The sequence below is a fragment of the Chiloscyllium plagiosum genome, chromosome 7, assembly GCF_004010195.1.
Source record: "Chiloscyllium plagiosum isolate BGI_BamShark_2017 chromosome 7, ASM401019v2, whole genome shotgun sequence".
NCBI lineage: Eukaryota > Metazoa > Chordata > Chondrichthyes > Orectolobiformes > Hemiscylliidae > Chiloscyllium > Chiloscyllium plagiosum.
The window spans coordinates 30,849,092-30,874,047 of record NC_057716.1 but is presented as its reverse complement, the minus strand read 5'-3'; the positions used below and the strand labels follow the sequence as shown (position 1 = coordinate 30,874,047).

Below are 24,956 nucleotides of genomic sequence, written 5' to 3'. Positions count from 1 at the left end.
ATTGTACTCTATGCTACTCTCTCCCCACCCCCATCCCCCTCTAGCTTATCTCTCCACGCTTCAGGCTCTCTGCCTTTATTCCTGATGAAGGGCTTTTGCCCGAAACGTCGATTTTGCTGAAGCTCCTCGGATGCTGCCTGAACTGCTGTGCTCTTCCAGCACCACTGATCCAGAATCCATGCTAAATTGCCCCTAGTATTAGGTGAAGGGATAAATGTCGGGGAATGAGTCTGGGTGGGTTGCCCTTCAGAGGGTCGGTGTGGACTTGTTGGGCCGAAGGGCCTGTTTCCACACTGTAAACAATCTAATCTAATATCTTATAGTCCACAACCACCTGATGAAGGAGCAGTGCTTCCAATTAAACCTGTTGGACTATAACCTGGTGCTGTGTGATTTTTAATATTTGACTGAGTGTGATATCAAGGAGTACTGGCAAAACTGGAGTCAATGGGAATCAGGGGAGAACTCCCTGCTGGTAGGAGTCATACCTGACACATAGGAAAATGGTTGTGGTTGTTGGAGATCAGTCATGTCAACTCCAGGACATTTCTGCATACTCAGGGTAATGTAGGCCCAACTATTTACAACTAGTTCATCAATGACCTTTCCTCCATCATAAGGTCAGAAGAGGGATGTTCACTATTTACTCCTCAGGTACTGAAGCAGTCGACGTCCAAATGCAACAAGACCTGGACAATATTCGGGCTTGAACTGAAAAGTGGCAAGTAACATTTGAACTCTACAAGGCAATAAGCTTCTCCAGCAAAAGAGAATCTAACCATCTCCCCCGACATACAGTAACATTACCGTCGCTATCAACAGGTGGCATGGTGGCTCAGTAGTTAGCACTGCTGCCTCACAGCGCCAGGGACCCAGTTCAATTCCTGCCTCCGGCATCGGTCTGTATGGAGTTTGCACATTCTCCCCATGGGTTTCCTCCCACAATCCAAAGATGTGCAGGTTAGATGAATTGACTGTGCTAAATTGCTCATAATGATCAAGGGTATGTAGGTTGGGAGCATTAGTCAGGGGTAAATATAGGGTAGAGGAATGGGTCTGGGTGGGTTACTCTTCGGAGGGTCATTGTGAACCTTTTGGGCCAAATAGCCTGTTTCCACAATTCAGGGAATCTAATCTAACCAAACTGGGGTTACCATTGACCAGACATGGTCAACAGCATGTCAGAGGCGAGGAATACTGCAGTGGATAACTCACCTCCTGTCTCCCTAAAGCCTGTCCACCAACTACAAGGCACAAATCAGAAGTATGGGTCAATACTGTCCAGTTGCTTAGATGAGTGCAGCTCGAACAGCCACTTAAGAAGCTTGATATCATCCACGTCCCTTCTGTACACATTTACCATCTCACTGTTCAACACCAAACTGAGCTGACCTCTGCAATACATCATACTGTGGATCCTGCTCATATTTCATCTCCCTGCTGAGTCAAGCCTGATTTGTCTGTGGCAACAGAGAAATTAATTGGTAGCCACATACGTCATTTGATCATGGCACTGACAGGCACAGTCTCTTAGCCCAGATTCCTTGCTGTAAGTAATCCTGGAAGCTGGTATTGTCTGAATTCCATAGTGCATATTATAAAGTGCAACCAATTCTTTACTATTTAGCCAGCAAATATACACCTACTTGCGATGTAATTAGTTCAAATTGGACTTTAGTTAAAAAAGGACAATCAAGCAGGACAAAGCAGCCCACTTTATTGGCACCACATCCACAAGCATCCATTCCGTCCACCACTCAGCAGTGTGTATCATCTACAAGATGCAGTTGCTCAAGAGGCAGCTCATCATCAACTTCTCAAGGGCAAATGGCAGGGGTTTGGTGGGAGCGAAAGGGGCAGGAATAAATACTGCCTAAGTCTGCAACACCCACATCCTGTGATAGTATATTTTAATTTTTAAAAAAAGGCTTGTGCTGATCCAAAACTCTGTTGCCAGTATTCTACTCCCTTTCTCCAAGTACCCCTAATGATCGCTGTCATACATTTTCACCCAGTCCTGCCATGCCTGGATTTTAAAATCTTTATCCTGCTGCTCAAATCCCTCTGTGGTGTCATTGATCTCAACTCCTGTAATCTCAGACAGCCCCAAAACCCCAAATGTACATGCTCCTCTCAATATAGCCCTTTAACTTCAGGGATGTACAATGTCCATACCATTCATGTCCATGCTTTCAAATGCCTAGGCCCTCAGTTCCCGAAAATTCCCAACCTCTCTGTCTCGAAGGCTGTCCTTTAAGCTTCCCTTCTTGGCAGCGCATATGATCATTTGTCCTAATGTCCTTCTGCATATCAACATCTGTCTGATAACATGTATGTGAAGGATCTTAAGATGTTTACACTGCATTAAAAGCACTATTCAATTGCATGTCATTGTTCTTTTTGCACACAGTTGGTATGTTGACATTTTCAGATTCTTTCTACCACATGGGTGAAGCACTGCTGACTGAGTTTACCACCACCCTTTGGTGGATGGAAGCCAAGGAGACAAACTGCTCTGTTCATGACTTGTTGGCCAGTCATAAACACATTCTTTCTGTACACATTTACTGTCTCACTGTTCAACACCAAACTGAGCTGACCTCTGCAATACATCATACTGTGGATTCTGCTCATATTTCATCTCCCTGCTGAGTCAAGCCTGCTTTGTCTGTGGCAACAGAGAAATTAATTGGTAGCCACATATGTCAATCGATCATGGCACTGACAGGCACAGTCTCTCAGCCCGGATGCCAGTCTGCTACAAATAATCCTGGAAGCTGGTATTGTCTGGTTTCCTAACCGATGCTAGTTATAAAGTGCAACCAACTCTTTACCATTAAATCCAGCAAATATACACCCACTTGCAACTAGATCAAATTGGACTTTAACTCAAATAACCAAAGGTCAATGTTTAAAACATAGAAAATGAATTCTCACCTTAAGAAGTTCTGGAAGTATGGTAAATTACCCAGTGTTTGGAAAGTATTGGGGGGTTGGGATACAGCAGATCTGATTGCCACATATTGCCATTCGGATATCAACCAGTTACATTTCTGCAGAGTGGAGTGAAAAAACTCCTGTGGCTCTTCACTGGAACACTTGCAATCAAACGTCAACACAACCATCAGTACAGATCTCAGGACAGACAAGCAAAAAGAAAGCTTTGGAAGAGGATACCAATGGAAGAGAATACCAATGGAAGAGAAGTGCAGAGAGAGAGACAGTGAGGCTGAGGGAGTGAATGTCAGAGTCCAGTCATTATTAATGTCTAAATCAGCACGTTAACAAACTATCTGCTGAAAGGTTGCATTGCCACCACACACAGCCTTATGGTCACGTCAGTAAACCCTTCCCACACCCCAGAACCTGCTCAATGGTTGCTCATATTTCTCCTTCTGGGCTGGTCTCCCAGACTATTCTGAACAGACCGCAACTCTCGGTGTGGTTGCAGCTGAAGGTGGAGTGAATCACTTATTCTCCACACTCCAACTGTTCATTCATCAAACTTAATTCAACAAACTTATATGGCATTTATATGGCATCTTTCTTGACCTCAGGATGTTCCTAGTGATCAACATCTAATGAAGAACTGATTATGATCCGGGAAACACAAAACCCAATTTGCCAACAACACCGTCCCCGAAATGGCAATGTAATAGTGACGAGGTACTCTGTTTGTCTGCTGTTGATTAAGGAATACATGCTGGGAGAGCTGCCTTGCTCTTCTGCAAATAATGCCAATGCTTTTTGGCAGTTACTCAAGATTTTAGTTAGGGCTTCCATTCATTTTCTGCCTGAAGGATGGCACCTCCAATAGTGCAGCATTCTGTCAATGCAGCATGTGTGTGCAGCATGCCAGACCCTTCCTCCATCTGCCAGACCCTTGCCCACTCACTCAGCCTTTCTATATCCCTCTGCAGACTGTGTGTCTTTTGCACACTTTGGTCTACCACTCATAATAGTGTCATCTATGAAGATTGACAGTTCAGTCAACTCCAAATGATCGGTGTAAATTGTAAAACAATCGCAGTCCCTGAGGCACACTGCTAGTCACTGACCTGCAACCAGAAAAACCAAAAAAAGAGTCCAGCAAGGGATATAAATAGGTTAAGTGAGTGGGCAAAAATGGAATATAATGTGGAAAATGTGAAACTACCCACTTTGGTAGGAAAAACAGAAGAGCTGAGTATTATTTAAATAAAAAGTTGCAGCACAGAGGGACTTAGGTATCCCTGTACACAAATCACAAAATGCTAGCATCCAAGTTCATTGTGCAAATAGGGAAGATAAACTGGCGGTTGGTTCTTATTTCAAAAGGAATGGAGTATAAAAATAGGAAGGCTTCGCTGAGATACTAATTATACCATAAATGGAACATTGTGGAAAGATTTAGTCCCCTCAGCTAGTAAAATTGACATTCAAAGCAGCACCGAGAGGGCTGATTTGGTTGATTCCAGGTATGCAAGGATGTCCGAGGAGACGTTGAGTTGGTTGGGTGTGTATGCATTGAAGTTGAGAAGAATACGAAGAGGTCTTTTGAAATGTTTATGATTCTTTGGGGACTTGAGAGGGGAGATGCAGAAAGGCTGCTTTCCATGTGGGAGAGCAGAGGACAGAGGGCATAATCTCTGAATGAGCAGGTGCCAACTTAAGGCAGAGATGAGACAGAGTTTTTGTTCGGAGAGTAATGAATCTATCGAATTCTTTCATGCAGAGAGCTATCGAGGCTGGATCATTGAGTACATTGAAGGCTGAGATGGACTTTTTTTTAAAAAGCATTAAGAGCATCAAGGTTTATGGGGGAAAAGGCAGGGAAGTGGACAATTATCAGATCAGTCATGATCTCATTGGATGCTAGAGTGGACTAGATGGGCTGAATGGCCCACTTCTACTGCTGCGTCTTATGGCCTTACTTACATGCTGCCACTCTCCACATTTGATTGTCAAGAGCAATTTGGATAAAAAAATTCAATGGATTATGACGAATCAATCTATTCTCTGGTTTGAAAACACGAAATAGGCTCTTATTGTTGATTGCATGAATCGTCATTTTAAACAAAACAAGGGATCAGCATCTTCTTGAAATTGTGCAGATAACGGTTTGTTAACAAACCACAAACTTAACGGAAAGCTTTGTGGAACCAAAGAAGATTGACAGTTCAGTCAACTGTGAGCAGTCAGGGAGGTCTATCCCCTCATGAAGTAGCAATACCGAAAAAAGCTTCCTGACTGGTGCCTGACAGACCCCACATTAGCAGAGGATCATTCACACAACTGTAATTCCCTCAACCAACTCATAATTGGATAAGACCTGACTTTATAAGATATTGGCCTGGCAAAGCTTCAAGTTAATATTTATTCATCCTTGTTTTCCACTCCCTTCACAGCTTCACCCTTCCCTGCCTCTGCAAGCTCTGATAACCTGAGCTGGTGCAATCATATAACAAAGTAGGTAATCACTGAGGACAGCAATGTTTGAGGGGTGGCAAAATGCTGCTGGCCTTTGAGAAACTCGACTCACAAAGCTACCCACTCTTTCCCACTCTCAATTACGGCTGTTAGTTATTTGCGCAAAAGCAAGGCCTATCAGTTAAACTGACAGGTTGCTGAGAGCTGGAACTGAGTGTAGATTTGAAAGTGGTGAAGCAGCAAGTGCAGGTGAAACAGATAACAGTTACAGCTTCTGACTTTCCCATGCTTGCAGTTCCACTCCTGCCCTGCTTTTACTGCTGTATGAAGTACCTGTATCTGGAGAAGTGACTTTTATCAATATTCCTGCACTCTGTCCATTGTATTGATGGTCTGAGACTGTCTTCATTGTCTGGACTTGCTTCATGGAATCACTCTGGAGAAAGATATTGCAATGGTACTCATTGCAAATGCAGCATGCTATGCACTTTTGTCACTACAGAAATCTTAGAGGTGTATGTATGTGCACATATGCATGCCTGCATGGATGTGTCTTTATGTGTGCAGTATGCATTTGTGGGCACATGCATGTTTTGTGCGTGTGTGTATATTTGTTTGCTTATGTTTGTTCATGTGTGTGTCTTATTTGTCTGTATCCATAAATGCATGTTTATTATTGTAAGGTGTAATGTAAGGGTACACAAACATGTCATATAAAATCTTGTGGGGTGTAGGGCAAGGTTGAACATTAACCTAGCAGCCTCTCAGCAGATATGCCTTACAAATTCCATGAGTTTGATGTTCCTCCAAATTGGACTCTTGAGCATTCATGATGGCTATCGTCTCACCATTGGAGGTTGTGCGATCCAAGCCCTAAGCTCTGCAATTCCTTCCCTCAGCCTCTGTAACTTCATAGCTTTCTCACATCCTTTAAAACAATCCTTAAAACCTAACTTTTAGACCATGTCCAGGCTTCTCCTGATAGCTAACAGCTTAGTGTCAACTGATGTCTGAAACCACTCCTGATGTATGCCTAGGGATAATTCATTACAGTAAATGATAAAGGCGGGTCATCAGGGGAATGGGTCTGGGTGGAATACTCTTCGGAGGGTCGGTGTGGACTTGTTGGGCCAAAGGGCCCGTTTCCACACTGTAAGGATTCAATGATGATCCTTCTCAATGAATTGCCAAAAATCCTCGTTAAACCTTTGGGATCCACTTGAATTGTACATTGGGTAATGGGGACAGAGCAAACAGGTGTTAAAGTGAGGACGTTGGCAATAAAGTTCACCCCATCTAAGACTTTGACTGTAATAGTGTAAAAGAGATCATGATGGAGTATGCACTTGGTATCGTGTCTGTATCATGTGTTTACTTAGCTAAACATCCAATCCACAGGCAGCACTTTGTTCCAAAGGAGGCATCAGTTTCTGCATTTCTTAAAAGAAAAGATTAATTCATAAAGGGCGGATTAACAAAAAACGCTACACATATGCTCTTGGAGGTATTGCTGACAAAATAGCACATTTCATATTTCACTTTTTTTTGGCAGTAAACTAACACGTCCTTGCTGTCAGCACCTGAAGCATCACTGGGCAAGAGATTAAAGGCATTAATTCATTCTGAAATACTTTTTCCATGTGGTTTTTACAGCAAATTGAAATACAATGCATGATTGAGTGTGCGGTGTACAAATTGTACCTGAATTATGATCGCAGCCAGCTGCCACAGAATGGCAATGCTCTGCAGCTAATCAAACTTCCATTGACACATTTTCCCTCATGACTCGAAGCCTCCACAGCCGTCTTAAAAACAAGGAGCAGGATTTAATGCTAGTGACAGGATGTATCTCAACACACGCCCTTCCCCCATTACCCCATCATCCGCCAGGAAAAGCTGTGGGAGGACTGCGCAGTTGTGTGGGGTGGCAGGTAGTGCGTTCTGGCAGTTATTGGTCAGCTTTGGGTTCTTCAGTGTCATCAAGCCCGCAGCGGGTACACAGTTTCCATGAAACCAGCTCCTCCCTGAGAGTTGCCCACCCAACCAGAGGTCTCCACTACTAGCAGCACTGCACGGAGCAGAGTCTGCTGCCAATAATACAAGGGGAGGAGCTGGCCTATTGGAATCACTGCTGGACTGTTAATCCAGAGACCCTGGGGACCCAGATTCAAATCCCACCATGGCAGTTGCTGGAATTTGAATTCAATAAAAAGCTCAAATTACGAGCCTAATAATGACCATGGAACTATTGCCGATTAACTAAAACCTATCTGGCTGACTGATGTCATTCAGGGAAGGAAATCTGCCATCCTCACCTGGTCTGGCCTACATGTGACTCCAGATCCACAGCAATGTAATTGACTCTCAACTGCCCTCTGAAATGGTCAAGCATGCCAAGCAGTTCAAGGGCAGTTAATGAATGGCTATATATGCTGGACAGCCAGTCATGTACAGGAGTAAAATAAAGAAAAGAAATTGGTGGGCAAGATGGTGAGTTATCTTGGCAGAGAGAATGGCATGTTAGTCACTACCTTATACACATGTCTCCATACTTTTAAAAAAAAGAAAAGATTCCACCCAAAATATCATTCAAGAGCCATGACCATATAATTTCATCGCCAAACACACCTGTTCCCTTGTAAGTCTCAATATCCCACTCAGTTATCTTCTAGCTTTTTCTATTCTAGTAATAAAACCTCTATGGTTCTCCTTAATTTTAAATGCCAACATCTTTTCTTGCGTTCTCTTCACTTTGCAAATTTTCTTTTCAACTTTACCCCTGCACTTTCTATATTCAATGTGGGATTAAACCTTTAACATCCGACATAAACATTCTTCTTTTGACCTTTGACATCCAGGGCTGTCTAAATTTGGGACTCACACCCTTTTCCTTTGTCAGAACGTGTGTTCTGCATTGTCTCAGTCTCCTTGAATGCTTTAAACGTTTAAGTAGGATAAAAGGTCGGCAAAACATCGAGGGCTGAAGGGCCTGTACTTTTTTTTAAGATTACTTACAGTGTGGAAACAGGCCCTTCTGCCCAACAAGTCCACACCGACCCACCGAAGCGCAACCCACCCAGACCCATTCCCCTACATTTACCCTTTCACCTAACACTACAGGCAATTTAGCATGGCCAATTCACCTAACCTGCACATTTTTGGACTGTGGGAGGAAACCGGAGCACCCAGAGGAAACCCATGCAGACACGGGGAGAATATGCAAACTCCACACAGACAGTTGCCTGAGGTGGGAATTGAACCCAGGTCTTTGGCGCTGTGAGGCAGCAGTGTGCCACCGTGCCACCAATTATGCTGTACTGTTCTATGTTTCAGCACTGACTCACTTTGAAGTAGCTGTTTCCAGTCCACTTCTGCCAAACTGCATCTCAGTTTAGGAAAATTGGCCTTTCCCCAATTTAGAACTTTTACTCTTGCCTCCAAAGCAAGAGAAAGCGCATAAGATAATGCTCCATGGCCTTGTACAATTCCTGAAGAAGGGCTCATGCCCGAAACGTCAATTCTCCTGCTTCTTGGATGCTGCCTGACCTGCTGCGCTTTTCCAACAACACATTTTCAGCTTGTACAATTCCAGAATGGCTTCCTTACTCTTGTACTCTAGCCCACTGCAATGAAGGTCCCTTGTGCCATTTGTCTCCCTCTTCGTTTCTCATGCTCGTGTGTTGATTTTCCGGGTTTCTTGATCCTTTTTGTTCTATTCACACAAATGAGACGTGGGTGTCTTTGCTTGGCCAGTAATTATTGGTCGTCCTGCTCGCCCTGGAGAAAGTGGTGGTGAGCTGCCTTCTCAAGACACTGCAGTCCATCTGAGGTCAAGCGCTGCCACTTTCACCTCGCCTCTGGAATTCAGTTCTTTTGTCCAGGTTTGAACCAAGGCTGTAATGCGGCCGGGAGCTGAGTGGCTCTTGCCGAACCCAAACCTGGCATCACTGAGCAGGTGCTGGTTCAAAGCACTGTTAATGACACCTGATGCCACTTTACTGATCTAAGGCCATAAAATAGCTTATAAATAACTGAGGTCCCAGCACTAATCTTTGCACCACTTCACCAGTTACAGCCAGCCAACATGAAAATGCCCTGCTTAACCTACTTTCTGTCCATGAACAAATGAACCATGCTAATGTTTTACTGTTGATCGTTCATGAGGTACATTAGTAGGAGTCTTTCAACAATGCGGTTATAGAGCACCAATACAGTGCATACACTGGTTCCCCTTTATCCACCCTGCTAATTCCATTCTCAAAAGCTAGATTTTGTCCACATCCATGCACTTTTGTTGTTCTCATCAGGCAAAACTTATTCACTTCCATCGAGCTAAAGTCAGGTGCTCTGGATCAAGGTCAGAAGAGTTGAAGCAAGTGAAAATGTTGGTGCTGCCACTTGCTTGAGATCGCATTAGCAAGGAACAACAATAACGTACATGCATGTTATTCATGCACAGATTTGTCGCTTAACCAAGATCACTTTTGGAGATGGAAAATTCTACTGCAATATCTTTTTTCTGTGCATGACAATAACTGTCACATGTGTGGCACCTTTCCTGTAGCTTGCCAATCACTGTGCTTTCATGGTTACCGGGGCATCCACCTGCCCTAGACTGTTGTGCCCAAGCCTCCAAACACTTTGGCCTTTAAACAAAGTCTGAAAAATACAAAACTCTTGTACCAACCTTCTCCTGACCACAAAACAGTGAGAACGCCTTCATCACGATCAACAATGGAGTCCTCAACTCAGTCCAGATGTTCTGCTAGTTCAAGCATACCCTATCCAATTACACTATGTTGGGTGAGGAAATTGCCCACCATCTGGGAAAGGAACGCTCAGCATTTGGTGGGCTCACCTGCAGACTTTGGAGGAAGCATGGAGTTTGTCTCAAACCAACAGTCAAAATCGATCAGGCAGTGTTTCACAAATCACTTCTCGACAGCTGAGGGGTGTGGGCTGAGGTCGCCAACTATTTTCCACCTTCACAGGAAAATAATTCAACAAAATTGAACACTGAGCCACAAATGGGGATAATAGATCGAGCAACCAAAAATGCAGTTGGATAGTTAGCTTTAAAGAGGGTTTTAAACGAGGAGAAAGAGATGGAAAAGGGGAGACATTTTGTATGGGATTTTCAGCACCTAGGACAGAGACACCCAGAGGCGAGACTCCCAGTGGGAGAACGGAGGAAATCAGGGCTGTGCAAAAGGCTCGAATTGGAGGAGGGTCACCATTTCAAAGGGTTGCAGGGCTAGAAGCAAATAACATTTTCCTTTTGAATGCTGAAATGGGAGCAAAAGTGCATGTGCAACATGAATTTAATAAAACGTGCACGAAATTGACTGTTTCGAACATATCTGTGCAGAAGGCAAAGGGTGTGTGACGTTGAAATTAATCCACTCCTGGATGCGCACAAGAGTTTACAGCATCAATGGGAGGCTGGAAACTGCATGCCCCTGAGGTACAGGTAACCATCCTGAATATCCCAGTTGCCTCCCTCGTTCAATTTTTAGACCAGCCATGAAATGGGTGCTTAGTTCTCCCAATCAAGAAAAAGAACAGAACTCAGATTAATAAATCATCTTTCACAACTTCAAGATAGCCCAGTGTTCTGCACTGCCGATTGTGTTGAATGAGGAGTGGAGTTTATCTAAGTTACATGGAAATAGAGACCCTGAGTGGGACCATGGATACAATACCAACTTCATTCTTATTTGCTTAGAGAGAACAGCAACAACCAGCACTTATGTACTATAGCCAAGTGTTATCAGTTAGGTTATCAGTGATGACACTGAGCTATACATGGAGATATAAGAACAGGTGGTCAACATTTGGTCAAGATGGAGGTTTCATGGAAGATTTTGAAAGGGAGTGAGGAGAAGGCAAAGTGCTATAGAGAATGCAGTCCATAGCTTAGAGCTTAACCTGAAGAATTTTAAAATTGAGGCAATAAGTTGAAAATGCTCAACAGTCTCCTAGTGTCTAAACATTGGCTGACTAGTCATTATAACGTAAGACACTAAATCAATATACCTAATTCAACTTGTAACATTGAGTTCTACTCTACAGGGTTAATGCTACAAGTTATCAGTAACAGTTGAATTATTTGAGTAAATACTGCTGTCTTGTTGCACTCTAACATATAGAGGTGGTGCCACTACAGACGTGACAGCTAGAGTGAGGATCCTTTCAGGGTAAAAGTGTTCTTAGCTAGTCATGCATACAGGCTGATGGTGAAACATCTGCCCTTTTTGTTCACAGTCATTTTTTCCTTCTCATGACTGCGAGGCAGGAGTAAACCAGACAGAATATAAACCCCCTGCTGATTCATTATCACTAACGTTTCACGACTATCAAAAGATGTTCATGTCTTTTTCCCCAATAGTTAGGTGCAGAACTCAGTTTCACTCATTCTATTCCGTAGATACTGCTCCTAAACTGAGACCATTAGCGTTTGTGACTCGCTGTCTCATCTACCCCATGACTATTTCTGATAAGTGAGCCTTAATAGCTCATTGCATCAGATCACACCCCCACCCCCCCAACACATCAAACCAGAAATAGCAATCAGGGTCCGATATGCATCATATGAACCTATACCATATGCCCCTGTCTCCAGCCCAATTTTCTACCTGTACTTATGGCATTATTTCCATCTCCACATCCTCCAGTAAAGGCAACTGACCTTATTTTGATTTGGAGATGCCGGTATTGGACTGGGGTGTACAAAAATTAAAAAGCACACAACACCAGATTATAGTCCAACAGGTTTAACTGGAAGCTCACTAGCTTTCGGAGCAACGCTCCTTCATCAGGAACCCACAACCACCTGATGAAGGAACGTCGCTCTGAAAGCTAGTGTGCTTCCAATTAAACCTGTTGAACTATAACCTGGCGTTGTGTGATTTTTGACTTTATTTTGAGGCGGTTAACCCTCAAGTCAGAGGAATGAAGACCCTACCTTTGTTACTCTCGAAAGGACTCTAACCGAGAACTGGATACCTGAGGGATTCGAGATGCAAAGCCATATTGCATTATCCTGTGATGCAGCAGACTGAACATCAGTCTGCTTCATTTAACACACTGACCTACTTAAAAAGAAAGTTGACTTGTTTAATTAAACCTTCCTGCTTCCATTTGCAGTATTTGGAAAGTCAGCAAGCATGTTTAAAGTTAAATTATCCGCAGAGAATTGAGGTATGGTGCTCTGGAGTCCTGTGCACTGTTTGGGACAATATGAGTCACTCCCATAATTGACGACCAGGTTGAGTGTTGGATAACCTTTACCCTTTTAATTGCAGAGTTTTGACACTGGAGACAGCTAAATGTTTGGGAGGAATTAAGTTTATTACTGATTCAAAATATTCCTCTCACTACTTCTTGCAGAGTACCGCATTCAACATCTAGAAAAATCACATGTGAAGAACCCCTGTGTGTTGGGAATGGTGATCCAGACCATTCATTCTATCTTTCCCTGAAGCTAGGTGAAGTTCAGAACTGATGTGGGCGGCGCGGTGGCACAGTGGCTAGCACTGCTGCCTCACAGTGCCAGAGATTCAGGTTCAATTCCAGCCTTGGGTGACTGTGTGGAGTTTGCACATTCTCCCCGTGTCTGCATGGGTTTCCTCCGAGTGCTCCGGTTTCCTCCCACAATCCAAAAATGTGCAGGTTAGGTGAATTGGCCACGCTAAATTGCCCGTAGCTTGAGGTGAAGGGGTAAATTTAGGGGAATGGGTTTGGGTGGATTGCGCTTCGGTGTGGACTTGTTGGGCCGAAGGGCCTGTTTCCACACTAAGTAATCTAATCTAATCCTTACACCATTATACTTTCTCCGACTAGTTTAAAAACAAAATTGCAAAGTATCATGACATATTTACAGAAGAGAAACAGGCAAACAGACCCAAGATGTTGGTGTCTGCATTCATTCCCTGAAACTTTTTCCCACAGCTCTTCACCCAACCTCACCAACATAGTCTTCTACTCATTTCTCATGTGAATATTGAGCTGCCAATTAAAATTCTCTGCTGTGCAACTCTATTTGATCGCAAGCTTTAGATACTTAACACTTCCTGAGTTCCCCACTGAATTTATTAATGACAGCCCCAGCCTGTTCAGCCTCTCCCTATAGTTCAAAGCCTCCAACCCTGGCAAAATCCTTGCAAACCTTTTCTGAACCCTTTCAAGTTTCACAACATCTTTCCCAAAAGGAAGGAGACCAGAATTGCATGTAATATATTCCGACAGTGGCCTAACCAATGTCCTGTACAGCCACAACATGACCTCCCAACCCCTGTACTCAACACACTGACCAATAAAGGAAAGCATACCAAACCCCTTCTTCACTATCCTATCTACCTGCGACTCTACTTTCAAGGAGCTATGAACCTGCAGAGGCCAAGAGGTGACCTTATAGAGGTTTATAAAATCATGAGGGGCGTGGATAGGATAAATATGAGGTCTTTTTGCTGGGGTGGGGGAGTCCAGAACTAGAGGGCATAGGTTTATGGTGAGAGGGGAAAGATATAAAAGAGACTACAGGGCAGCTTTTTCATGCAGCGGGTGGTACGTATATGGTATGAGCTGCCAGAGGAAGTGGAGGCGGCTAGTACAATGGCAACATTTAAAAGGGTTGGAGGGATATGGGCTGGGTGCTGGCAGGTGGAACTAGATTGGGTTGGGATATCTGGTCGGCATGGACATGTTGGACCAAAGGGTCTGTTTCCATGCCATACATATTTATGACTCAATGACTAACTTGTACTTAAGGGACTTAATTTTCATCTTGTCGTCTAGAGTGGATGACTTTGCTACACTATACCTGTTTAACTCTTTCATAAGTTTGATGATCACTTTTCAGCATTTTGTTTCTCAAGTAAAGGTCCCAAGCCTATTCAACCTTTCAAACTAGCCTGTATTTTCTGGTGCCTACTGCAATATCGCCCTCAACCATGATTTCACTTAAAAGTATCACTGACTTTAAAAGATAAGTGTTAAAAATCACACAACACCAGGTTATAGTCCAACAGATTTATTTGGAAGCACCAGCTTTCACAGCGCTGCTTCTTCATCAGGTAGCTTGGAGCAGGATCATAAGACACAGAATTTATAGCAAAATATTGCAGTGTCATGTAACCTGACTGATACAAACCTAGATTGTGGTTAAATCTTTCATCTTTTAGAATGGGTCACAGATTTTGGTCCAATCTGCAGGCAGTCTATCCATGTAATATTTTATAAATTCCACTTTGGAAATAGAACCAGTCTGACTCAAGATTGGGATACAGACAGACTCTAACCTCAAATCTTCAATATATTGTCGGAGCTGAGATGTCACTTTTTTTAAATATAAAATCTTAAGTGACTTAAAGGAAGTTCTGGGATTTACATATTAATGAATTGAAACCTGCAACTCATTCTAAAAGATGAAAGAATTAACCGCAATCTAGGTTTGTTCAATGTATCAGTTCAGTTGCATGACACTGTAATCTTTTGCTATAAATTCTGTGTCTTATGATCCTGCTCCACAGCTACCTGACGAAGGAGCAGCACTCCAAAAGCTCGTACTTCCAAATAAACCTGGTGATGTGTGATTTTTAATTTTGTCCACCCCAATCCAACACCAGCTCCTCCACATCATTTAAAAGATAGGATCTGGTCGCATGCAATTTAAACCAATTCCACCCTACTCATGCGGTCAAGCATAGGTGCTGCATTAGCAGTTCTATCTCTGTTCCATGTTCAAAACAATGCAACAAAAAAAAAAAGACCACACGCTTACCGAGAGACTCCCATTCTGGTCATGGCTTGTCAGAACAAGTTAGGAAGAGGGAATGTTGGAAAGAAATGCTTTTTGAGTTGACTTTCAGTTGTTCACCAAAAATGGCTTTGGAGGTCAGGGCCCTGCTGCTTCGGCTGTTCTGTCCATAGACGTGCTCATGACAGAACCACTTTAGTGTGAGGTGAAAATACTTGCTGAAGGTACCACTGACATCTTAACCAATGGTTAACTTCAATAAGTTCCGATCGTAATTTCTCTCGGGTTTACAAATTTCACAAAATAATGAATTGTCATTCAGTCTGGTTCGCCCAATAGCAACGTTTTTGCTGCCAGAATGTTAATCTCTCATTCACCTTGGATAATTACTCTTCAAATTCCAATCGGAACAGCTGGGAGTAATTATGCAGCCAGCAATTATTCCCATTGCCAAGTAATTGCCTGTTCAGTTGAAGGTCAGTGGACAATGCAAGTCTGTGACAGTTAGTATTGCACTGTGCAAAGGGGTGAATTGAAGCAGCGAGGCTAGCAAGTGAGTGGAGAGCCAGGTTTGGCTGTTCCAGAAACAAACACTTGTTTCACACCCAACCGAAAGTGTGAACCAATAAATGTGAAACAGTGGGCTGAGAGTGAGGCATTTCCGGATATGCCAACCCCAGCGGCAGCAGGGGAGTTTTTCACCACTGTTTAAGCACTTCACCAGGAAGGGGTGGACATGCAATTTTACTTTGGACATTGGACTAGCCATCTGTTAAATATCCTTCCTAATTCTATGTCTAAGAACAATTGATTGGTCCTACATTATATGACTAATCAAAGGGCTCTTGTGATAATGTCCCTACCTCTGACCCATGAGGACCAGGTTCAGATCCCATTAGCTGCAGCAGTATCTAGAAGTGTCTCTGAACAGTTTGACTACCATGTATCAATATTACCATCTGAAATGAGGATGAATAACAGCATAACTTGGCATCCTCAAATCGCACAGTACAAAAGGAAACCAATCAGCCAGTTATATCTGTGTTAGCCCTTTGGCACAGCTATCCATTCGTGTCAATTCCCCTTCTCTTTCCCTTTTGAAAACCTATCCATTCAACTTTTGAAAGTTACTGTTAAAATGATTTCCACAACCCTTTATTGTCGCATATAGCAGCTCATAATCCACTGAGTAAGGAAAAGATTCCTCATCATTCCCCTGGTTCTCTTGTCAGCTATTCTAAGTTGAAATTCCTCTAGTTACTGGCTCTTCCATCAGTGGGAGGAATTGCTCCCTAAATGGGGGAGGTGGAAGCAACTGAGAGTCTGGAGTGAACCCTGACCAACCCCCTTGTGAAACTTTAAGAGTTTTCTGTGACTATTGTGATTCCACATGATTTCCTTTGAAACTGGAATGGAAGTTATGTTACAAGCACAATACAAATGATGATAAATGTTCCCACTGTAAGGTCGAAAAGGAGTGGGAGTTTGATCCATAACCCTTCCTGAGCAGAAAGAAGGGGAGGTGGGAATGTTGCTTTCGTCCTGCAGACCCTCCGACATAAACCGAGATCAACACAAGCAAAATGCTAAAACAAAGAACAAAGAATTATTTCCTCACTATAAGTAATCTAATCTAATCTAGGTGAAGGGGTAAATGTAGGGGTATGGGTGGGTTTCTCTCCAGCGGGTCGGTGTGGACTTGTTGGGCCGAAGGGCCTGTTTCCTCACTGTAAGTAACCTAATCTAAACTGCAGGTGCCGAAGATCTGAAACGAAAACAGAAACTGCTGGAGAAATCCAGCAGATCAGGCAGCATCTGTGGGGAGAGAAATGACCATTCAAGGAGTCATTGACTGAAAACATCAACTCTGTTTCTTGCACCATTGATTCGGAGAGGCCGGTGTTGGACTGGGGTGTACAAAGTTAAAAATCACACAACACCAGGTTATAGTCCAACAGGTCCAACAGCGACGCTCCGAAAGCTAGTGTGCTTCCAATTAAACCTGTTGGACTATAACCTGGTGTTGTGTGATTTTTAATCTTGCACCAATGCCTGACTCACAGTTTCCAGAATTTTCTGTTTTGATTACAGAGCAATAGCACACTGGTTAAGTAACAATAAAGTGAGATCACGCTCTCTAGACAGGCATATGGGCAATAAAAAGAAAGTACCTTAATCTCATCAGAATCCACTGAGCACTCTCCTCCCACATGGCTTCAACACTTCCTTTCAGAATGCAGCGCCTTAACTCTACTCCAGGATGCTTAATTAGTTTGTTAATGGCCTGGCGTCTGATAGATATGTTTTGCAGTAACAGTTTACCAAACAGATTTAAGTAATTAACTGTAAATCACTTCATTAAATGGTTTTAGTGCAAACTGTTATAGTAGAGGAGATTAGCACCAACTGTCAACAGGAGAGAATGTATCTGTTACCACTCAAAGTCTGAATTTCATTTACCCTGTAACATATCAAATACCATGGATTCCTCCCTGCACCGCAGATCTACAAACGGAGGCTGAAAAGAAGCAAAAGCCTGCTGCTTTAAGAAAGCAGTAAAACTAGACATCCGCAGGAGAAACAGTTACATATTGGAAATACAAAGTTAAAAATCACATAACACCAGGTTATAGGCCAACAGGTTTATTTAGAAGGACTAGCTTTCAGAGCGCTGCTCCTTCATCAGGTGGTTGTGGAGGACACAATTGTAAGACACAGAGTTTATATCAAAAGTGTGTGTCCTCCACAACCACCTGATGAAGGAGCAGCGCTCCGAAAGCTAGTGCTTCCAAATAAAACTGTCGGACTATAACCTGGTGTTGTGTGATTTTTAATTTTGTACACCCCAGTCCAACACCGGCTCCTCCAAATCATGGAAATAAAAAAAGTAAGTGTCGAGTGGACTGACAGTTCAGACAGAGCAAAAGCCTTCTCTCCACCAAATTGCCAGCATTTTTCCACCAGCACATCAAACATTAACCAATTCTTCCCCTTGAAATCTGCTCTGTACTTCTGGTTCTAACTGCAATCTCCCAGAGGTCAGCTGGCTGTAATGTTGCTGTTCTCTCACCTTTAGTTACAGTTCAGCTACATGTGCCACTGGGGCCAGTGTGAAACAAGACAGTATGCCAGTGCCCTCGGCTCAGTGCAGTGACTAGTGCAAACTTACCCGCAGGAAGGACAGGTCCCGGTTTCGGTCGATGTTCGTGATCTCCAGGTTGCCCATGACAACTTCACAATTTTCATAATTCTTCCGGAGTGCTCGATACTGCTGCTCCAGGTCAGAGAGCGTGCTGAGCTTATTCTCCGTGCCAGCACACACTGCAATGATTTAAGACACAAGAGGGGAAGAATTAGTGATCCATTGGCAAAACATTTTAGCAGTCAATTTGGTTTTGATCAATCAATTATCATAGCAAAATTACACTATTGATTGCTTTGGGAACACATGACAAAATGAATTGATGCTTTAACCTCACGGATGCAAAGTTCACTCAGTGCACAGTCTTAATCATAAAGTGAACTGATATTCGCCATATCCCTTTCTGAGCTGTGGAAAATCGAGCAGCTTTACACAAATCGAAATGAGTCTGCACTTAAAAAAAAAAATCAGTTCAGCTGAGTCTAACACTGTGGTTTTAAGTTGTTGACCATCTCAGTGTTACACACGGTGCTAACAGTAATAAGATGGTGCAATGACTACTTAGAAGGGAGCTGATGGCCAAGGTGTAATGATAGTATGAGTAAAATAGAGGCCTGTGCTAATGGTCTGGAGGCACTGCTTTATCACAGAAACTGGTGGAATTGGAATTCATTTGATAAACCTGGAATATTAAGCTGCTTTTAATTGTGGTCATCATGAAACCACCATTGCAAAAATCCAGCTGGAGGTCCCTCCTGTGGTGCCCCAACCCTTGGTTTGGTAGGCCCAGGATCAAGTCCCATCTGTTCAAGAGGCGTGTAGAAACATCTCTGAACAGGCTGATTAGAAAAACAGGTAAATAGAAAATCCAATGGAGGTTCCTCTTGTGATACAGTGGTAGTGTTCCCACCCCTAGATCAGGAGGCCAGGGTTCAAGACCCACCTGCTCCATGGTGTGTAATAACAGGTTGATTTGGAATAAAAAACACAGCTTTCACAGATGTCCTTCACGGAAGGAAATCTGCCGTCCTTACCTGATCTGGCCCACGTTTGTGTCCAGACCCACAGTAATTTCTTTAACAGCCCTGAGCAATCCACTCACTTCAAGAGCAATTCAGGGTGGGTAGCAATGGCTGGACTTGCCCACACCCCACGAAAAGAATAAAAGAAAATAAAAATTAAGAAGTATTTAAACAATAACCCAGATGGAAAAACAAAACTGGGTTCAGGAAGCTGAGGATCAACACAGTCACCCGACACTGATCAACTGCAGATACAAATCAGTTTTTTAAAATTTGCATTTGAAACACAGACACATATAGATCACTTGGAAGGTAAAGTATAGGGTCAACTGTTCCCAATTGGGAGTGGATTGAAGACAAGGTTATTGAATCAGATTGGAAAGCAGTGTCGACAACTGTTTGGAAAATGGGCCTCCAGAAATTACTGAGTGCAGCAGTGCGAAGGGAGCTGTGTTAATACCACTCAGGTATAATTGTCTTCTGATCACCTGAGGCTACGTATATAAGTTACTTGTGACTTGCAGTGTACAAATAGAAATGCTTTTGCAAGGATAGCATGAATCCCCTCTGGATGGTGCACTTTAATGTTTGGCAATTTTGAACTGGGATGTATCAGCTGCATCTCAAAAGTCTGATGGTCCCTAACATAGAATTAGTCCCTTATTTCCATCCAGTCCACACTGACCCTTTGTCCTTGTTTACATGGCACAGGAATGTAGCAGGAATTTTATTGCTCTAGTAAACCAGAAACCTTGCACTGAACCAGTTCAAACAAAGTTGCAATATTTTAGGAATTGAATTACATAAATCGAGCACTAAATATTGTTGTGAAAACCTGTCCGGTTCACCGTGACCTTTCAGGGACTGAAATCTGCTGTTCTGACCCACTCCAGCTCGTAAATAACCCCAGATCCACTACAAGTGCTAACTCTTAACTGCCCTCTGAAATGGTCTTGTCAGCAATTTTCCAAACCCTGTCAATGAACCACATGCAACATCCTAAAAGGCCCAGCAGGAAACAGAGATACTGGATCCTGATGGAGGGGTGGTACCGCTCATCTCCAGAACTTTGAAACGAGCAGGTCATGTCGTTTGGCTGGTGGTGAGAAGACTCCTTCCTTTCAGCACGCCCAGAATCTCTCCTATTCTGCACACTGCCCTCAAAGTAGCTGCAGTGGGGAACAGTCTGCCCACATTGATGAGGCCCCCTCTGAAATACTGTGTCCAGTCTTGTCACCCAGTTATAGGAAGGTGATTATTAAGCTGGAGAGGGCTCAGAAGAGATTGATCAGGATGTTGCGGAGTACAGAAGGGTTTCAGTTATAAAGAAAGGCTGGATAGGCTGGGACTTTTTTCACTGGAGCATAGGAGGTTAAGAGGCAAACTGATAGAAGTTTACAAAATAATGAGAGGTACAGACAGAGTTATTGGTAATTGTCTTTTCTCTAGGATGGGGGATTTCAAAACCAGGGGGCACGTTTTTAAGGTGAGAGAAGGAGGATTTAGAAAAGACATGAGGGGCAATTTTGTTTTACACACAGGATGGTTTGCATGTGGAATGAACTTCCAGAGGAAGTAACGGATGCACGTACAATTACAACGTTTAAAAGACATTTGGATAATTACATGAATAGGAAAGGTTTGGAGGGATATGGGCCAGCAACAGGCAGGTGGGACTAGTTTAGTATGGGATTATGTTTGGAATGGACTGGTTAGACCGAAGGGTCTGTTTCCACGCCGTAAGACTATGACTCTATATTGCAGCTTTGCCAAGGAGGACTGAACAGAAAGGCAAGGATTTTTGGCCAGGCATTCTTCCCTGGGCAGCTCCACAAGGCAGGACTCTGCTTTAAAAGCTGCTCCCACGTGCCCCACAACCAGATAATCATTATCTCCTGCTGGGAGGTGAATGGTGCTCTGATCTGCCCAAAACTAGTTGATATCCCAACACAAAGAGCTGTCAGCACTACAATCTGGCATATTCCAAGGTCCAGGCCACACCGAAACCTGGGACGGCTGTGAAACAAGTTCAATGGGGAAAGGTTACAATCCAAGAACCTGCTGCTGTAATACCTCAGAGGCTGGGACAGTGTCAAACCATTCAGGCTTTCCATGTGGCCTGAAACGAATGCTGTAAATGTGAGCTGTATTTGCCAGTGTTGTGATTATCTCAGCTGCCTCTCCACTCTTAGGATGCTCACGACATTAACAAGGCAGTATGTGTCACCTATCCCTAATTTTGCTCACAATATGAGGCTGGAGACAACACAGATACAGGTGGCAAGATGCCATCAGTTGAGTCGAGAACCATAAAGTTTCATGGTGCCAATAAAGCAATTGGCTAAACTAGAATTCAAAGTTACAACTTTTGATTTGTTCAGCCATTACCCTAACACTTAGACTCCCATCATCTAGAAATGGCAACACAGCTCCCCTTGCACAGTTTTAATACAATTATATCAATCAGGTCCACAGATTAATTGAAAACATTTATTAAATAAAAAGAATGCAACTATATTAATGATTTTAATCGCGGGGGGGGGGGTGTGGTCAGCCTGTTCCATGAAGCAATAAACTGTCAGGACTTTATACAGAATTATGCAGGGACACGCTATTCAATCCTATTGTGTTTCACATGAACCTCCTTCTACTTCATTTCACCTCACTTTATCAATATTCCTTGGGTTTCCATGGGAAACCTGTGGGTTTTCTCTGGGTGCTCCAGTTTCCTCCAATAGTCTGAAGATGTGAAGGTTAGGTAAATTGACCATACTAAAAATTGCCCCATAGTGTCGAGTATGCGCAGGTTAGGTTGGTCAGCCATGGTTAAAAAAAAACCCAATTCGGGGTTAGGGGAGTGAGGTGGATGTGGGAGGGGTATGGTCTAGCGGGTCGGTGTGGAATAGATGGGCCAAATGGCCTCATTCTGCACTGTAGGGATTCGATGATTCAATGAAATTCCTCTTCCAATTCTTTCTCCCTCATATACCCATCTAGCTTACCTTGAATTGTATGTATGCTTTTCACCTCAACCACTCCACGTGATAAAAGTTTCCACATTCTAACCACTCTCTGAGCAAAAGAAAATTCTGCTAAATTCTTTTTTGAATACATTAGTATTTCATATTTGTGCTCAGCAGTTTCTAACAGCAGAAACCTTATTTCAGTGTGCACTAATGGATCCCATTCTGAATCTTAAAATTAGATAAAGGTCACCTTCTATCTTTAATAGGAAGTAATATTTGGGAAGGGCATGCAGCTTATCTGATTCCACAGTTTTCCACTTGCCAGGTTTTGTTTGAATAACATCAGCTATCTACAAGTTAAGTGAGCGCAATAAATCCTGTGCAGTAAAGATGTGCTTGCACTCCTGCAAATTGCTCCTTAGGGTCATAGAGATGTACAGCATGGAAACCGACCCTTTGGTCCAACTCTGACCAGATATCCGAAATTAATGTAGTCCCTTTTGCCAACATTTGGCCCATATCCCTCTAAACCCTTCCTATTCGGTGGCCCAGTGGTTAGCACTGCTGCCTCACAGCGCCAGAGCCCTGGGTTCAATTCCTGCCTCAGGCGACTGTCTGTGTGGAGTTTGCACATTCTCCCCGTGTCTGTGTGGGTTTCCTCCGGGTGCTCCGGTTTCCTCCCACAGTCCAAAGATGTGCAGGTCAGGTGAATTGGCCATGCTAAATTGCCCGTCGTGTTAGGTAAGAGGTAGATGTAGGGGTATGGGTGGGTTGCGCTTCGGCGGGGCGGTGTGGACTTGTTGGGCCGAAGGGCCTGTTTCCACACTGTAATGTAATGTAATGTAATCTAATCTAATCTGTCCAGATGAGTGAAACAACTTTAAGTAAATCATGTGTTCCCATAATAATCAATACTAAATCCAGAGTTAAGTTCTTTTTGACATTTTACTGCCTGAGAACAAAACAAGTTGAAAAAATGTGCCATATATGTACAGCACCGAGCAATCCTTGCTGAAATAATTTGCAAACCAAAATACAGTACAATCTCAATTATCCAAACATCGATTATCCGAATTTCAGATTATTCGAACAAGATCACAAGGTCTTGTTAGGTAAATTGTGTTATCCGAACAGTCGATTATCTGAACAAAATACTCCCCACCCGTGTCGTTTGGATAATTGAGGTTGCTCTGTAGATCATTGAACATTAACTGTAATACTGTATAAGTTCACATTAACAAATTTATAAACTTCAACATGCGTCTCTCTCTCTCTCCCTCTCTCTCTGTCTCTCCACCCCTCTTTACCAAAGTCTCTTTTCTCATTGCTTCTGCCTCATCTCTCCTTTCTCTCTTGGTCTCTGTCTCTCCTTTATTTTTCTGTCTCTGTTTTGCTCCCTCGTTGCCCATAATCTCCCCTTTATCACCCTCCTTTGCTGGTCTCACATTACTCCAGCTTCCTTGCCTGCTATATAAATTCACCTTTAAAAATTCACAGACTTTGGTAGTTTGCTGGCTCTTGAGAAAAACTCTGAATTCTCACGGCGCCAATCTGGTCATGACACCAGTCACGCACAACAGACTACGTAAAACTGGAAATTGTAATGTCATGCAAACAAACAGGCCTAACGTGAAAACAACATTCAAATGAAATCATGTTTTAAAAGGCAATATTAAATGAGGACTTTCAGTAATAGGAGAAAGTGAGGGCTGCAGATGCTGGAGAGTCAGAGTCGAAAAGGGTGGCGCTGGAAAAGCACAGCAGGTTTGACGTTTCGGACACAAGCCCTTCAGGAAAAGGGCTTACGGCCCAAAACGTCGACTCTCCAGCTCCTCGGATGCTGCCTGACTTGCTGTGCTTTTTGAGCACCACCCTTTTCGACTCTGACTCTCCAGCATCTGCAGCCCTCACTTTCTCCTATGACTGAAACTGACCCAGAGAAAACCTATCCAGTGCATTCATTCAAACAGTCACAGACAACGGAATAATGTCTTCAACTGTGCAACCTTAGTAGCAAACACCTCAATTATCGATATTAAAAAAACCATATAAATGGTATCTTAGCAAAGGTGGAAGTTTCCTTTAAAATAGCAAGTAAATGAAACATGTTAGGTATTGATTTTGCAGTGAACTTTAAACATTTATGTTTAAATACTAAATAGGAAAAGTGTGAATACATAATAAATATTGATCAGCTCGGAGGGCCAGAATCACTGTCTCAATTCATTTTCATTTCCAGTACTTACAACTGTTTAGATTCCCTATAGTGTGGAAACAGGCCCTTCGGCTCAACAAGTCCACACCGATCCTCTGAAGAGGAACCCACCCAGACCTTTTTCCCTCTGACTAATGCACCTAACACTATGGGCAATTTAGCATGAAAAAGGAGAAAGTGAGGACTGCAGATGCTGGAGATCAGAGCTTAAACATGTGTTGCTGGAAAAGCGCAGCAGGTCAAGCATCCAAGGAGCAGGGGAATCGATGTTTCGGGCATAAGCCCTTTTTCAGGAATGAGAAAGGTGTGCCAAGCAGGCTAAGATAAAAGGTAGGGAGGAGGGACTTGGGGGAGGGGCGTTGGGAATGCGATAGGTGGAAGGAGGTTAAGGTGAGGGTGATAGGCCGGAGAGGGGGTGGGGGCGGAGAGGTCAGGAAGGGAATTG

The 24,956-nt window shown here is 43.2% G+C and overlaps 1 protein-coding gene across 1 annotated transcript in view; it reads right to left on the bottom strand.

Annotated features, from left to right (window-relative positions):
* Nucleotides 1-24,956, bottom strand: part of LOC122551916 (receptor tyrosine-protein kinase erbB-4-like) — a 958,043-nt gene that overhangs the window by 572,613 nt on the left and 360,474 nt on the right. Inside the window, exon 2 of the mRNA XM_043694485.1 lies at nt 18,336-18,487. Coding sequence (XP_043550420.1) covers nt 18,336-18,487 — 152 coding nt within the window. The remainder of the gene's footprint in view (nt 1-18,335; nt 18,488-24,956) is intronic.